The sequence below is a fragment of the Podarcis cretensis genome, assembly GCF_951804945.1.
Source record: "Podarcis cretensis genome assembly, chromosome: 14".
In the NCBI taxonomy this organism is placed as follows: Eukaryota; Metazoa; Chordata; class Lepidosauria; order Squamata; family Lacertidae; genus Podarcis; species Podarcis cretensis.
Genome location: NC_137183.1, coordinates 11,540,926 through 11,558,290, shown reverse-complemented (window position 1 = coordinate 11,558,290; position 17,365 = coordinate 11,540,926). Strand labels below are relative to the sequence as shown.

The 17,365-nt window shown below is 44.7% G+C and overlaps 1 protein-coding gene across 4 annotated transcripts in view; it reads right to left on the bottom strand.

Annotated features, from left to right (window-relative positions):
- The window catches only part of MYO5C (myosin VC), a 54,247-nt gene that overhangs the window by 17,923 nt on the left and 18,959 nt on the right, over window positions 1-17,365 (bottom strand). For all 4 annotated transcript variants that reach the window (XM_079953137.1, XM_079953136.1, XM_079953139.1 and 1 more), the window contains 15 exons: window positions 16,160-16,243; window positions 15,398-15,532; window positions 14,519-14,616; window positions 14,044-14,130; window positions 13,848-13,959; window positions 13,428-13,639; window positions 9,522-9,687; window positions 8,343-8,489; window positions 7,553-7,717; window positions 5,885-5,978; window positions 5,089-5,152; window positions 3,462-3,642; window positions 2,984-3,077; window positions 2,482-2,545; window positions 2,280-2,360 (listed from right to left, as the gene is read on the bottom strand). In XM_079953137.1, the coding sequence (XP_079809263.1) occupies window positions 2,280-2,360; window positions 2,482-2,545; window positions 2,984-3,077; window positions 3,462-3,642; window positions 5,089-5,152; window positions 5,885-5,978; window positions 7,553-7,717; window positions 8,343-8,489; window positions 9,522-9,687; window positions 13,428-13,639; window positions 13,848-13,959; window positions 14,044-14,130; window positions 14,519-14,616; window positions 15,398-15,532; window positions 16,160-16,243 (1,784 nt within the window). The remainder of the gene's footprint in view (window positions 1-2,279; window positions 2,361-2,481; window positions 2,546-2,983; window positions 3,078-3,461; window positions 3,643-5,088; window positions 5,153-5,884; window positions 5,979-7,552; window positions 7,718-8,342; window positions 8,490-9,521; window positions 9,688-13,427; window positions 13,640-13,847; window positions 13,960-14,043; window positions 14,131-14,518; window positions 14,617-15,397; window positions 15,533-16,159; window positions 16,244-17,365) is intronic.

Genomic DNA, 17,365 nt, shown 5'->3' with positions numbered 1-17,365 from the left:
TGAAATGACCCCTTTTCTCCCCCCCCTTTTTTTTAAATTTTCCTCAAGGGTCAGTTGGTTGGAAAGGGCCAACCATTGCACCAAATCCCTAATGTACGCAGGCTGAATATACACTATTTTAAAAAGTGGGAAGATGAGATAAAACAGTGAATCCAGTCTTTTTACATGTGAACTGTTGAAATGAAATGTTTCAAACTAAGTCCTTTCGGTGATAAATAAAAGTCATTTTCGAACATGTATCACAAAACAACAGGGGTGTCAAACTCAAATTCATCTGGGGCCGCATCAGCAGTTTGGTCACCCTCAAAGGGCCGGTTGTATCTGTAGGACTATGTGTCCACTCTTTATTATCATAAATTATTGTCACTGCATTCAATTATTACTGTTTTTTGTAATAATGTAGACGGTCCAGAAGGATGTTATGGTTGATTGTATCAAAGGCCGCTGAGAGATCCAGCAGAACTAGGAAACAAAGTTGTTACAAATAATGAGCCCTAATGAGACGATTGCTGCAATCCTATGTGCATTTACTTGAAACTCCTGTCGAAGAAAGTGAGGCTGGCTTCTGAATAAACATACACGGCATGGGGCTGTAAATAAAATGTGTGTGTGTGTGTGTGAGAGAGAGAGAGAGAGAGAGAGAGAGAGAGAGAGAGAGCGCTCTGACAGGAAAGCATCAACATGCCTTGTGCACTCTCATTTTCCTTGGCTAATTCCCCTGCCCCCCCCATCTCGGGGTGCCATTGCATAGCGCAAAAGGCGAAAGAGCGCGAGTGCGCTGCCTGCAGCTGGATCTCCAGCTTCTTCCTTTCCTTCCCCAAGGCGGGAGGGAGAGATCAAGGCGGAGCTGCTGGCAGGGCGGAGAGCGAGCCGCCCAATTGTGTGACCCGAGTGATGGAAGGGCTGCAAGGAGCCGCCTCCGATCTCCTCCCAGGAATGTGCCAGCAGGACAGACATGTGCCGGAAGGCGGGGAGAACCGCCCAGCGCCGCTGCGCGGGCGCGGAGTCCAACTTGTGGAGCTGAGATAGAGAGCCGGGCGCCAGATCGCCTTGCTCGCTTGGCTTGCCGCAAAATTGCAAGAGGAGGAGGAGGAAGGCGGTGGGGGGCGGGGAGCAGGGGGGTGCCAGGGAACACAGCCCCCTCCCATCATGGCCATCATCATTGCCGTCCCCACTTTACATTTATTTTAAGGGTGTTTGGAGTGTGTGTGCGCGCCTCTCTCTCTCACACACTCACCCCCCCCAGCCACCCCATATTCCCAAAGAACAACTTGATCACGGGCATCGTCGGTCCTGGAAAGGCTGGCTGTGCAAAGATGGAGAGCGAAATGAAGAGGAAGGGGAGCCCCAGGCTGGTGAAATCCAGCGCGGAGGAGAAGAGGACGCCTCCCGCAGGGCAAGTTTGCACGCCGGGATCCAGCATTCCCGGAGAAGATCCAAGGCTGGAATAAAAAAGTTTCTCCGAGGAGAAAGACTCCCCCTCCGCGGCGCGGAGAGACCTGACCTTCCGCTTGCTCTTTTTGAGCAGTGAGCGGGAGAGAGAAGCTAGCTGCCCGCCTCGCTTCGGCCCCCGACGACGAAGGCGCAAGTCGAGAGACGCAGGGACATTTGAAGCAGCAGCCACATCCTTAAGAGCGACGGGGGGAGGGGAGTAGGGAGCCGCACCATGTAAACTTTATTGTGTCATTAAAAAAAGCAAAAAGCGAGAATAAAAGGTGAAGGCTGGTGGCCGGCGGTGGCTACACGGGCCACATGAGGAGGTCTGGCGGGCCGGATTTGGCCCGCGGGCCTTGTGTTTGACACCCGTGCAAAACAAGACTACAATAAATTCTGTAATTTTTCTCCAACCAAGGCAGTACCCTTTTCTTCTATCAGAACAACATGGCATGAACAGCAGGGATGTGGGTGGCGCTGTGGCACTCAACCTCTTGGGCTTGCCGATCAGAAAGTCAGCAGTTTGAATCCCCACGACAGGGTGAGCTCCCATTGCTCTGTCCCAGCTCCTGCCAACCTAGCAGTTCAAAAGCATACCAGTGCAAGTAGATAAATAGGTATCGCTGTGGTGGGAAGATAAACAGTGTTTTCGTGCGCTCTGGTTTCCATCACAGTGTACCATTGAGCCAGAAGCAGTTTAGTCATGCTGGCCACATGAACCAGACAGCTGTCGTCACCTGGTTACCAAATGATTTAATACTGCAAGAATACAAGCTGAGCTTTTTTTTGGACTGGGGGCACCTTCAAATCAAAGCCATTTGCAAACAACAGGTAATAAAGCTAACCTTGTGGCCTTTTTCAGGCCTTCATAAGCAAACCAAAGTTCCCCATCTTCATTTAGATGTTCCAAATCTTCAGTAGACAATCTGTTACAAAACAAAAAGAGGAAACAAAAATGGGAGGACTAATCTCAGGCAAGCATGTGATTTAGGAAAAGAAATTTCAAAACTGCGCTTTAAAAAGGGTCTATGTAGACTATATCTGTACCTGCTCCTTACATCTGCGAAGTCATAGCTCTCACGGAGTTGCATTGTAATGTCTGACAACTTGTCTAGGAAAAAATAAAATGTAAAGTGAACACTGAGATTCCACTTTAGCAGAAAGGTTGTATAGACTGTATTTACTGTTTCACTGCAAGAACTCATTCTGCAGCATCAATAAATTAAAACTGATGCAGAACCAAACTAACTCTGTTCTGATGGCCTGGGAGCCACTCAAGACATGATCTGTGTCAAAAAGATGACAGATACCACAAAAGGACTCAGCTTGTTTCCCCCTCTCAAAGAGACGCCAAAAACAGCATTGAAATGTATCAGTTTTCACCAAAGAAAATAAGGATTTAAAGCTAGATCCCCCTTTAAAGGTAATAAAGGAGAGGGGAGAGTCTTTAAGCCTGCTTCATATTATGGAACAGCGTCTTAACTTGAATCAAACCCATGAATCACCCATATATTTTACCCATTTGAATGAGAAATATTTTCAGAATTACCTCTCATTTCACGCTTTTGGCACTGTAGTTGCTTCTCTACATCCAGTTTTTGAGACTGAATCAGTTCAATTTCTTTATGCAGTTCAGGGATTGCCTAAGTTCATTAAACATTTTAAAAATGAAGCACAATTCAATGGGGCAAAGCAAATGACAGAAATAAGATGAAGACAAGGTTGCAGTCTACAGCATGCCTAATTGACATCTATGACCCAGTTTGCACAGTCAAATCACGGCTAAGTGATAAACCAGCATGCATTCACAAGAAAAATGATAGATAAGCCAAGAACAATATTGACTACAGCTTGTGGTTTGTCTGGAGCAAAACAAACCAAGAGCCCATGTTCGGATACAACCATAAGCAAAACCATAGCTTAGCTCAGCAAAAATGTCATTCTCTATGTAGGAAAGAACCCCCCCCCCCAAAAAAAAAAACAACAACAACCACATGTGGTCAATTAATACTGGTCTGCTACTATACCTTTGCTTGGTTTGAAAGTTCTTCTACTTCCATTTTTAAGCCATCTTCAATTTGCTGTTTTTCCCTGACTTTCTTTTGCAGCTGATCATTTTCATCTTTGAGAAACTTTATTTCTGCCTTGAGTGAGTCCATCTTTTCTTCATAGTCTTGTTTCTGGTTCTGGAAGTTCTTCTCAAGCATCCTGCAAAGATTAACAACAACAACAACAACAGAAAAGGCCACAACTTTGTTTTTCTCCGCATATCTCTAAGTACAAACAAATTGCTATGATATTTATTATAAATAACAGCATATGAATAAAGAGACAAGTAAGTTATTATATGCAATCAACACACAGAGACGACATGGCATACAGAGAGAGGTGCATACACATATACACAGCCTAGCCATAAATTTTCCCAACTCCCCTGCCTTCCAAATAGCCTATTGAATAACACGGGAACCCTTTCTGAACGCCATGGGATGCAATGCAGGTAGTGAATCAAAGCTTCCAAAATTATGTAAATGTACCCTCTATGAACAGAGCTCAATTAAGAAGCCACTTCCCAATTATGGAACTGTTTTTGGTACTGTTTTGGGAGGACAGGGGGCAGGCAGCTGTGGAAGACTCCCTGGTTCTGAATGGGGTAACCGTGCCACTGAAGGACCAGGTGCGCAGCCTAGGAGTCATTTAGGACTCACGGCTGTCCATGGAGGTGCAGGTCAATTCTGTGTCCAGGGCAGCTGTCTACCAGATCCATCTGGTACGCAGGTTGACCCTACCTGCCTGCAGACTGTCTTGGCCACCGAGACCATGTAACACCAGTCTTGAAAGACCTACATTGGCTCTCAGTACGTTTCCGAGCACAATTCAAAGTGTTGGTACTGACCTTTTAAAGACCTAAACAGCCTCAGCCCAATATATGGGAAGGAGCATCTCCACATCCATCATCCAGCCAGACACTGAGGTCTAGCTCTGAGGGCCTTCTGGTGGTTCCTTCACTGCAAGAAGTGAGATTACAGGGAACCAGGCAGAGGGCCTTCTCAGTGGTGGCGGCCGCCCTGTGGAATGCCCTCCCATGCCAAGAAAATAAAGAACTATCTGACTTTTAGAAGACATCTGAAGGCAGCCTTGTTTAGGGAAGTTCTTAATGCTTGATGTTTTATCATGTTTTTAATATTCTGTTGGGAGCTGCCCAGAGTGGCAGCCGGATGGGTGGGGTATAAATGATTAATAATAATAATAATAATAATAATAATAATAATAATAATAATTGGTGATTCAACCCTCTGCCAGCAACACCCCATTCTACCCTAGTTAGGGGAGTCCCCAGCTCTTTTAGAGATGCATTTCCAGGGACCTAGAGCATAGGAAAACTCCTTGCACAAGCTTCCATTAGGATCCAAGTCATCTAGATTCTTTGGGTTATACCCCTTGTCAGGCTCAAGAGCAAATCCACTGAAATTAATGGCTAACTTAGATCCAGTAATTTCAGTGGGCCAACTCTGATTAGAACTTAGCTGAATACAACTATCTGTTTATTATATGGGTATATATATAAATAAATACTTAATTCATTTACAGTTCAAGCAAAATCAGACAAAATAATAAAACAGCACTTTAAAGTCACAAGTTAACACTTCATACATCCGTTGCCTTTCTCCTTTTTGAACGTCGGCGAAGAGTTGTGTTGTCAGGTCATCCATTTTCTCTGCAGAGAGACAATGTTTGTTTGTTTTTTTTTAAAAAAAAATTGCAAAATAAAACCATGAAATCGTCAAACACACACATAAGTTAGAGACTAATAAGAAATTTTTTAGAGAGTTTTAACTGTAAATGGATAATTTTGCACAGAAATCAACATAAGATAGGACAGATGTCATGCAAGGTTTGAGGAGCCAAAATGCTGCTTACTGTAAACTTAATTTTCAGGTTAGGCACCATATTGCAAATGATAAGTGAAATAAACATCCAGATCCTGAGGATCTTCGCTGGTGTATCTGCCAGCAACTCTGGCACAAAGCCCTAAAATGGTAGCATAATATCATGGGGGTACATCTATCCGGAAATTATATTGTATAGCTCCCATTCCTTTCAATAGGCTTGCTCAAGAGAAGTCTGTGTAAATGGCTGGCTATTATTATTAATTAGATGGGCAGGATTCAATGCACCAGTGTTTATTTGGGGGCACAGCAAATTCCACTGCCCTCTCGCCATATTTTGTTCATCATTGGAAAGTCACTCTTTGTGCCTCTGGTTCGTTGCTAGGAAGAAGCACCACAAATCTGAGGCACAAGAAATGTTCCAAAAGGAGCAGAACCCAGTTTAACTGAAAACACAAAAGGGATAGCATGCCTTCCTCAGGGACAATATTTTAGTGTTCTTTTTCTGCTTGCCGCAATGAAGCTAACAAAACTAATGGATGTGATCTGAATCACTTCACCTTTCATTTCCTCATTCTTCTCTTTAAGTTCCTTTTCTAGTTGCTTCTTCTGCTCCTGCAGCTCTGAGTTGCGGTTTTCAAGTTTTGACACCTTCTGCAAGGCAAAAGAAATGGCGGGACAAAAAGTGTTAAAAAACACATACTACAGTGGTACCTCGGGTTAAGTACTTAATTCGTTCCGGAGGTCCGTACTTAACCTGAAACTGTTCTTAACCTGAAGCACCACTTTAGCTAATGGGGCCTCTTGCTGCCACTGTGCCACCGGAGCACGATTTCTGTTCTCATCCTGAAGCAAAGTTCTTAACCTGAAGCACTATTTCTGGGTTAGCAGAGTCTGTAACCTGAAGCGTATGTATCCTGAAGCGTATGTAACCCGAGGTACCACTGTATATCTTTTAGGGGACGCGGGTGGCGCTGTGGGTTAAACCACAGAGCCTAGGACTTGCCGATCAGAAGGTCGGCAGTTTGAATCCCCGCGACGGGGTGAGCTCCTGTTGCTCGGTCCCAGCTCCTGCCAACCTAGCAGTTCAAAAGCACGTCAAAATGCAAGTAGATAAATAGGTACCGCTCCGGCGGGAAGGTAAAGGGCATTTTCGTGTGCTGCTCTGGTTCGCCAGAAGTGGCTTAGTCATGCTGGCCACATGACCTGGAAGTTGTCTGTGGACAAACGCCGGCTCCCTCGGCCAATAAAGTGTGATGAGCGCCGCAACCCCAGAGTTGGTCACGACTGGACCTAATTGTCAAGGGTCCCTTTACCCTTTACCTTTACTTTTTATATCCTTTAGAGCACTCACGGATTTCAGTTAATGCATGATTACTCCAAAGCACATCATCATTCCCAACCCCAGCCCCGCTTGTTGTCACAGTAATTCTTGAGATGCTACTTTATTGGCAAAGTTCACGTGTAGCACTAAACTACATGCACGAGCATGGTGCTGATAACACCAAGGTTTCAGGTTCGATCCCCATATGGGACAGCTGCGTACTCCTGCATTGCAAGGGGTTGGTCCAGATGACCCTCAGGGTCCCTTCCAACTCTATAAATCTATGATTCAAGCTGGAGCAACCCTGAGCAAATCGAGACTTTCAAACTCTGCCTAGCCCCTTTCCCCCACGCAGCTGAAAGGAGTTCAGTAGCATTTAGTTCCACTTTCCCTTAATCTCAGCATGGTATTATGAATGAATCAAAGCTTGTGACTGACCGCAAACTCTAGTTAAACTAGCTGTTTGACATTCATTAACTAATTGGTTGAAGGTGGCTCATTTGAAGCTGGCACAGTTTGTGGATCAGCCTCTTTGCCAGCCCTATGCTTGGAACTTGGAAAGTATTGAGGACAGGGCATGCAAAGCGATTTGCATATGACTTCCTAAACACCTGACAACCAGCTGGCTGCTGCTGGGCATTGAGGAAGTGCTGCACAAAGTGCTTTGCAAACCTTGTGCTCAGTGCTTCCCAAGCACCAAGCATAGCATCAGCAAAAACTGCTTTCTGTAAGAACCAGCTACACAATCAAGTTCCCCACAGCGAACTTAAGGCGTTAGGTGCAGGTGGGTGTGCTTTGGGAAAACAACCTTGTGGACCAGATTTGGCCCATATGCAGGAAGTTCCGCAGCTCTGATTTAGCATTACATGCAAACAGAACCACTGTAAGCCCCACAAAGAGTAACCTGTTCATAGTCTTCTCTATGCTTCTTCTCTTTTTCTTCCGACATTTTCTTTTGCGCAGCTAATTTTTCAAGATCCAACTGAAGCTTCTGAATTGTTTCTATACCATTGGAGTGATTTGAGGCTAGAGTGGTCAATCTTTCCAACAGAACATTATTCTCCTTATTCTAAAATAAATATAAAATCAGCATTGGAGGAGGCAAAGTATTACAGGGTTGTAAAAAACGTAGAGCTAGGTCAAAGTCACTTAGCGGTATACTTGTTGTGCTGGCAGAAATTGATGTGCAATGGAAAACAAGGGATTCCTTTGCTGTCCAACCTTTAAACTCTGCAATCTCCGAGCACGATAGCTCTTATGCCAGAGGGCAGACAACATTGGATACAACCCTAGAGTAGTTACTTTGTTTTACCACTGGTAAAATAAACATGCCCCGTTCAAAACTGAAATCCAAAAGATTTAATCCCCCCCACCCCAAATGACAGAAATGTCCTTAAAACAGACAGAAGCAGCAAAAAAATAATAATAAGCACACCAGCAATCAAATGGTCTGGCAAACAAAACTCTTTTCATTAGACACCGAGATGGCAATATTATTGGCAGAAGATAAGTATCTTTGTAGGGCAGGGAACTAGCATTAGAAGATGGTCACAATGGATAGGGGTGGCCAAATTAAAAGAATGAAATATCCTGCCCACAGGATCAATCATCAATTAATTTAGGTAGTGAAACTTTTTATTTGAGTACAATGCACATAAAATTAATGCAAAGCATTAATAAACACTTTTAATTACCTGGTCTTCTAGTTTTTTCTGCAGCCGCTGTACCCTGTATGAAAGTTGGATGTTCAATACAAAACGGCGAATGCTCTGGAATCTGCGTCTAGCAAGCCAGGCTCGAGCATATTTTTGGAGGACCAAAGCCTTCTGTTCTTCAACCATCTTTATAAGAAATTAGAGGGAACAGCTAGTAGTTTAACAATAGCTCAGGGAATTTCTTATCACTTGACAAATATGCACTGAAGACTTCAGCAAAGTATCATCAAGCAGATACAGTCGTACCTTGGTTCTCGAATTTAATCCATTCCGGGAGTCCATTCAACTCCCGAAATGGTTCGGAAACCAAGGCACGGCTTCTGATTGGCTGCAGGAGCTTCGGAAGCCACATCAGACGTTTGGCTTCCAAAAAACATTTGCAAACCAGAACACTCACTTCCGGGTTTGTGACATTCAGGAGCCAATTTGTTAGACAACTAAGGCGTTCGACTAACAAGGTACCACTGTATAACCAGAATGTACACAGGCAGAAATCCTCAAGCAGTCACTGTACAGTGAACAACGAAGATGCCACAACCCTACTGGCCAAACGCAGCTTAGAATTCCTCACTGCTACTTCCACACCTGCTTGTCACGTGGCACATGGTGGTATAAAAGCACAGACCATGCGTCACTGTAGAAGAACTCTGACTTACTAGTTCATTCACACACACACCATAAAGAAGGCTGTGCATAATAATTATAGCGCTGCTATACAGGGTTCCACGGGGTTCAAAGTGCTTCGACATAAATTATCTCAGTAATTCTTACAAAAGCTCTATAATTAGAATGTAGGTCAGTATTACTATTATTTACTATTATTCCCATATGCTAACTGGGAGGCTGAGTTGGGGAGACCATTGTTTCCTATGGGAGGTGCAATTTGAACTGGGGATTTCCTGGTTCACAGCTAACGCTCTTAGCTATCACGGTATAGCATGCTAATTTGGGTACTAGTGGTGGAGTTTCTCTCACCAACACATAAAAGTACTGAGAATTCAGGGCGGTGAAGCTGAGGACAGGCTTCATATAGCAATTCTGCACTGATAATTCAAGAAATATACATGTTATAAAAGAAGCAGCCCTATCAGACGTAGATATTTACTTCTTCACCGAACAGGAAACTAATATATAGATTATTTGGTGAATTATTTGTACCTTTCTGTATTTCCTCCTTGCCAGAAAGCCTCGAGTAAAAGCTTGGATTGTCAAAACAGCCACACGGATAAGATGGCAAAGCCTACGTACTAGATATCCCCGGCAGTACTTCTGGATAATGATAGCTGCCCATGCTTCTTTCAAGGCTCTTGCAGTTATAGCTTGTCTGAAGAGAAATTAAATTATCCTTAGTATTTGTGTCATCGCTCGGTGGTAAGAGCTACACAATGGTAAGAGCACACAGAAGGTTGCAGGTTCAATCCCCAAAGCCTCCTTTCTAAAATCTTGAAGAGCCACCATCAATCAACTGTAGCCAACGGTGAGCTACAGTTCAGGGACAATTGTCATGACCCCTGTATTCAGCAGTGATCTGGACACAGGGACTGAGGCTGTGGGGACACCAGATGAGGAGCTGGAGCTGCGTTAGGGCTCAGAGAAGACAGTGGAAGATGGGTAGACCATTAAGCCTGAGGCAGTTGGCTAAGAACTCCCAAAGGAACCTCCCAGAACCTCCTAAGATCTTGGACCTTCACAGGAACCTTCCCCTAAGCCTGAAAAAGCACCACGAACATCCCCAGTTTGGCAGTGCACCAAGAGAGAGCCTATGGACCGTCTTGAGGGGCTGGGAGCTGGGGGCACTGTTATACAGTGGTTCCGCTCCTTCCTCCTGGGCCGTGTTCAGAAAGTGGTGGTGGGGGATGAGTGTTCAGACCCCTGGGCTCTCACTTGTGGGGTGCCTCAGGGTTCTGTCCTCTCCCCCATGCTTTTCAACATCTACATGCAGCCGCTGGGAGAGATCATCAGGAGGTTTGGGCTGGGTGTTCATCAGTATGCGGATGATACCCAGCTCTACCTCTCTTTTAAATCAGAACCAGTGAAGGCGGTGAAGGTCCTGTGTGAGTGTCTGGAGGCGGTTGGAGGATGGATGGCGGCTAACAGATTGAGGTTGAATCCTGACAAGACAGAAGTACTGTTTTGGGGGGACAGGAGGCGGGCAGGTGTGGAGGATTCCCTGGTCCTGAATGGGGTAACTGTGCCCCTGAAGGACCAGGTGCGCAGCCTGGGAGTCATTTTGGACTCACAGCTGTCCATGGAAGCACAGGTCAAATCTGTGTCCAGGGCAGCTGTTTACCAGCTCCATCTGGTACGTAGGCTGAGACACTATCTGCCTGCGGACTGTCTCGCCAGAGTGGTTATCTCCCGCTTGGACTACTGCAATGCACTCTACGTGGGGCTACCTTTGAAGGTGACTCGGAAACTACAACTAATCCAGAATGCGGCAGCTAGACTGGTGACTGGGAGCGGCCGCCGAGACCATATAACACCAGTCTTGAAAGACCTACATTGGCTCCCAGTATGTTTCCGAGCACAATTCAAAGTGTTGGTGCTGACCTTTAAAGCCCTAAATGGCCTCGGTCCAGTATACCTGAAGGAGCGTCTCCACCCCCATCATTCTGCCCGGACGCTGAGGTCTAGCGCCGAGGGCCTTCTGGCGGTTCCCTCATTGCGAGAAGCAAAGCTACAGGGAACCAGGCAGAGGGCCTTTTCGGTAGTGGCGCCCGCCCTGTGGAACGCCCTTCCAGCAGATGTCAAAGTGATAAACAACTACCTGACATTCAGAAGACATCTTAAGGCAGCCCTGTTCAGGGAAGTTTTTAACGTGTGATATTTTACTGTATTTTTGGTTTTTATGTAAGCCGCCCAGAGTGGCTGGGGAGGCCCAGCCAGATGGGTGGGGTATAAATAATAAATTATTATTATTATTATTATTATGGAATTTCACAAATGTAGCTGCAAAACCCAAAGGTGATCTTCCTTTAAAGTGTAGAATATCTCAATTTCTCACTACCTGAAAACACTTTTAAAAGAATTTTTTGGACTGAAACTGTTGACAAACCTTTTACCACAAAATGATAGAATCACCGGGAGCCAGATAAAATTCCTTCAGGGACAGAATCCAACCCACTTACCACCAATTGGCCCTCATGGTTCTTGACCAGAAATGAGGGATATCCAGCTTGGGGGCTTAATCAGGCTTGCCAGACCATTTTGGGCAAACCTTCAAGCCACAGCTTGCAGGAAGAAGAGCTGGAAACTCACTGGAATGTGCTACTGAATCTTCCTTTGCAGCCAAAAGTTGAGGGCCTTTTTCTTTGCAGCCTACGGTGACAACTTTTGGCTGTAAAGCACACATAGTGTGTTCCTGATTCCTCTTTTGCATCCTGATCTGTACCTGCAAAAGGAGAATGGACTGTTGTATCTCTGGCTTGAACTCAAGCCTGGTAGCAAAGGAAAAGTCTTTTGCAGGAGGATTTCGTAGGAACAGAGGAAGCTGTGTTATGGAGTCAGACCATTAGTGTCAACGATGGAAACCATGGGGAAAGCGGCAAGGCCATGGATAGCTCCAGGTGAGCAACAAGGTTGGGAGCAGACTGAGGACATTTACTCCTCCGTCTCCAGACTGCTTCATCCAGGCTCCACCCCCTTGAAAGAACGTCAGGACCAACCCTCCAGCCTGAAGATGGGCACTCCTTCAATCTGCTCCACAGCTATGAAGGTGCTACTGGATGGCAGCAACTTCACTGCAGAGCCAGATCTACCCATGAGGGTCAGATTCTGCAATAAAATGCATGTCTGGCTCCCAGATTACAGTCTGGAAAACAGACTGGCCCCATGACTATACCAGTTGATCATGTAGGCATAGAGAAACATTGCTTGTCCCAAAGATTGGGACTCACGGCTGTCCATGGAGGTGCAGGTCAATTCTGTGTCCAGGGCAGCTGTCTACCAGATCCATCTGGTACGCAGGCTGAGACCCTATCTGCCTGCAGACTGTCTTGCCAGAGTGGTGCATGCTCTAGTTATTTCCCGCTTGGACTACTGCAATGCGCTCTATGTGGGGCTACCTTTGAAGGTGACACGGAAACTACAACTAATCCGGAAGAAGAAGAAGAAGAAGAAGAAGAAGAAGAAGAAGAGTAGTAGTTTGGATTTGATATCCCGCTTTATCACTACCCGAAGGAGTCTCAAAGCGGCTAACATTCTCCTTTCCCTTCCTCCCCCACAACAAACACCCTGTGAGGTGAGTGGGGCTGAGATACTTCAAAGAAATGTGACTAGCCCAAGGTCACCCAGCAGCTGCATGTGGAGGAGCGGAGACACGAACCCGGTTCACTAGATTATGAGTCTACCGCTCTTAACCACTACACCACACTGGCAGCTAGACTGGTGACTGGGAGTGGCCGCCGAGACCATATAACACCAGTCCTGAAATTCCTACATTGGCCCCCAGTATGTTTCTGAGCACAATTCAAAATGTTGCTGCTGACCTTTAAAGCCCTAAATGGCCTCGGTCCAGTATACCTGAAGGAGCGTCTTCACCCCCATCGTTCAGCCCGGACACTGAGGTCCAGCTCTGAGGGCCTTCTGACGGTTCCCTCACTGCAAGAAGTGAGGTTACAGGGAACCAGGCAGAGGGCCCACCCTGTGGAATGCCCTCCCATCAGATGTCAAGGAAATAATTTGATGTTTTATCATTTTATTATTAATAATAATATTAATATTAATTATTCTGTTGGGCGCCAACCAGAGTAGCTGGGGAAACCCAGCCAGATGAGCGGGGTATAAATAATAAATTATCCTTATTGCTTCAGCACACCAACAGGACAGCGGTTCCCACTTCCCATGAAGAAGATGCTAAGGCACCTTTTTGGAGCTAGCCGAATGCATCTGAAACCTATTCTAGAAGCATTCTGTTAGATTTCATATCTGTAGATATGGAAATGAGAACTTCTCCTACAAATAGATGGACATGAATCCCAGGCATTATCCCAGTCCTTCCACATATTTACATTCTTCAGAAAAAAAATTAAACAAACCCCTGACTAGGTTAGTCCCTGAAATTACCGTACAGTCCGTTGTCCTCGGAAGTACTGCTGTATTATAACTGCTGCTTGTCTGATATGGAGGAATTTCTTCCGCTGCAGCCAACCTCGGGCATTCTTCTGAATCACAATACATGCTTGCCTCAACTTATCTGACCGTAATTTTTCCAGATAAGCAACCTGCCCTGCTCTGAAGAAAATTTTTGTTCTACCAAATTGGTATTGGGTTGGATCCTGGGAGAAACAAAAAAAGGCTTTGTTAAATATATTTCAAATCTATTGAAACATGATACAAATGTTTAATTCTAGTCGTCATGAAGGAATAGTACAATATTGAGACCAAGAATGTATTTTCATTTACAGATGACAAATGAATTCTGGGTGATTAAATATGAATGGAAGCCTGTCACCTTGGATAACTGATTGTTACAAAACCTCTGACCTCAATGAGCCGCTGCAAAACAATCTTGCAAATTTGTTTCTTGTCAGTAAGAGAGAGTTCATGCTGAGACATGAGAATCCTGTAACGGCTGTAAAACTCAATGTAAGTCCACCTATAAAATAAAAATAGCAGGTGGACTAGTGAATTAAATTGTTATAAATCAAAACCACTGAAACCCGCAGCGATTGTTACATACCTAGATGGGTAACTTTGAGCACTAATCCGAATTGTTTCTAAAACACCACAAGCTCGCAATTGCTGAACCACTCTTTTAGAATCGAACCTATGGGAGTCAAATAAAACAGTTATTTCCTGCCATTTTTATGAATGATTAAGTCCTTTAATTCTATAGCCTATATATCATGGTGGGTTATTTTAACAGACGAAGTGAAGTTTCTATGTAATAATTTTTATTTTTATTTTTATTTTGGTAATAATTATTTTTTTTAAGCCCCATTCCAGGAAGGGGTAAGTTATGAAAAATAACTTATGTTAAGTTATGAAATTTTATGGAAAGTAGATTTCCTATCCATACCACTTTAAAAGCGACAATTAAAAAAGGGGGGATTTTGCCTAATAAACAATTGGCATGTAGAACACTATCCATCTTCAGTGTAATAATGAAACACATCTCTGTTAAAGCAAAGAGTATATTTCAATTGAATACTCACTCAAATGCTAGCTTCTGATCATTTGGCTTGATGCATCGCACATAGTGAGGTGTGGTTGCATTAAGTGTCTCCATTAGTAAATATAAGGAAGTACGAAACTAGAAAATATTAAAACATTGACTGCTTTAACCTTCAGAACGAAACAACAAAGCAAAACTGACTTGAGAAGGGGCATTCTGACAGACAAAAATATATACCACAAAACTCTGAGAGCATTCCACTCAATATTTACAAACTAAATATTGGTAAACTTGAGTGAAAAAGTGGGGGGGGGGCATTTTTGTATTCTCTCTATCATCCCCTTGATATCTCCCTCTTGCTTAAGCCTCTCCCAGTGCCATGTATACTGCCTTCAGCTTCTTGAAAGAAAGATGGAATATAGGCCTGTCCCACTAATATGCACAGGGGCAGAGGAAGGGGGGTGCGGTGGGTGCGATGCGCCCCAGGGGGTGACAAAATGCCGGGCAGCACTCACTGCGGGGCCTGCAGTGCGCCCAAGCCATGCATCTCTCCTGGGAGTGAAGCGGTGGCTGCCCAAATGGTCCACCTGCTGCATCCCCCCAAGCTGTAGAGTGGCTGAGTGAGAGGAGGCAGGCAGACTCTGTAGGTGCGCCCCACGGTGCGCCTCGCCCCGCCCCTGGGCGCGCCGCCCTAGGTGCCTGAGCGGCTTCCTCCGCTGCTGGATGTGCAACCAGCTTTTGGACCCGGAAGAGAGCAGAACAGGGGGGCTGGGGAAACAGGGGCATAACAGGGCAGAGTGGGCTCATGCGTGCTCTGCCAACGCGTACAGGGTCAGGAACAGAACCCCCACGCAAAAGGATTGCCGCCTGTATAAATGTACTAATAGCTCATCAGCCATTAAGAGGAATCTAAAAATACCTTATTGCCAACTGTTGTACGGAACTGCTTATTAGGTGGCTTAATCACTGTTTTCGCAGACTTAACTTTGATCACCGAGCTGAATGGGGAGACAGGTACTGGATTGTCTTGGAAAAAGTTTGCACATAGTCGAAACTAAAGAGAAAAAACAGTTTCATGCGATGGTTATTAAAGGTAAAGGTACCCTTGCCCGTACGGGCCAGTCGTGTCCGACTCTAGGGTTGTGCACTCATCTCACTTAAGAGGCCGGGGGGCCAGCGCTGTCCGGAGACACTTCCGGGTCATGTGGCCAGCGTGACGAAGCTGCTCTGGTGAGCCAGCACCAGCACAGCACACGGAAACGCCGTTTACCTTCCCGCTATAAAGCGGGACCTATTTATCTACTTGCACTTAGAGGTGCTTTCGAACTGCTAGGTGGGCAGGAGCTAGGACCGAAAGACGGGAGCTCACCCCGCCGCGGGGATTCGAACCGCCGACCATACGATCGGCAAGTCCTAGGCACTGAGGTTTTACCCACAGCGCCACCCGCGTTCCGTGCGATGGTTATTACATATATTCATTTGTTACTAATAGGAAAGGTGACTATAAATAGAAAACATGTTTAGAAAGAATATCTAAATAGAAACAAGAACTTGCATCTAGGCTGCCATTTTATCTATTTCGAGAATGTAATAATAGATGAGAGCATCTTTTTAAATAGTATATGACAGCAGATGTACCAGTTTCATTAGTAGGAAGGAAAAGAACAGGTTATTTACAAACCTTGCTGCTTCGTAAGATTTCAATTAATACTTCATATACTGTGTCTCTATTTTTTTCCAAAAATCCATCACTTTTATACTCTACCTGCGTGAGAAAGGTGAAATCAACAATTGCTAAGAAACATGTAAAGCTATATAGAAACAACATACTTTTTTCAGTTCCCAAGCTGATAAAAGGCCACATCCATAGCTTCATTAACAGAAAATAAGACTTAGGAAGTTGCCTAAGCTATAACACAAAGACCTTAGCTCTGACTGCCAACCATTTTCATCCACGAAAGTTGCAATATTGCCAGATCCAGCATTTCCAAGTTCCTGACATAGCAGTGCATTCACCCACCATGAATACTTGGATCTGTCTTTTATTTTATTTTATTTTATTTTAATATACTACCCTTCATCTGAAGTTCACACGCCAGTTTACAGTATAGGGAAGTGAATTCAAACCTACTTAATATAATCAATAGGCATTACATAGCTGAGAAATCTATACTAAACTGTTTTTGAGCCAACTATACGCAAAGCAAAATACAGTGGTGCCTCGCAAGATGAAAAGAATCCGTTCCGCGAGTCTCTTCGTCTTGCGGTTTTTTCGTCTTGTGAAGCAAGCCCATTAGCGGATAAGCGGCTTAACGCTATTAGCGGCTTAGCGGATCAGCTGATAAGCGGCTTAGAAAAAGGGGGGGAGGGGAAAAAACCCTGCAGGAACTCGCAATACATTTTCGTCTTGCGAAGCAAGCCCATAGGAAATTCGTTTTGCGAAGCACCTCCAAAACGGAAAACCCTTTCGTCTAGCGGGTTTTCCGTCTTGCGAGGCATTCGTCTTGCGGGACACCACTGTAGCAAGATATATTTCCATCTGTATCATCATCATTTACATATTCTTTAAATCCTGGGTTAGAAGCAGGCCCTGATTAGCATTGACCAGAGTTAGCATTTGCAGAAATAACATCAAAGCCTGCTTCCAGGTGAAGGGAGGAGGGAGTCAGAACACAATCCCATAATAGCCCATTCCTGTAATCTTAAACATGGTTACAGGCTGGGGAGCACTGCATCCACATTTACATCTATAATTCATATTGTCAATTGTTTTGTCTTTGTAAATCAGGAGGTAACTGAAGCAAACAGCTTCATTTTCCAGAATGTTTGCTGTATACTTCATACTATATAGGCAAATACATTCATTAGATTATAGAGGATATTTTAC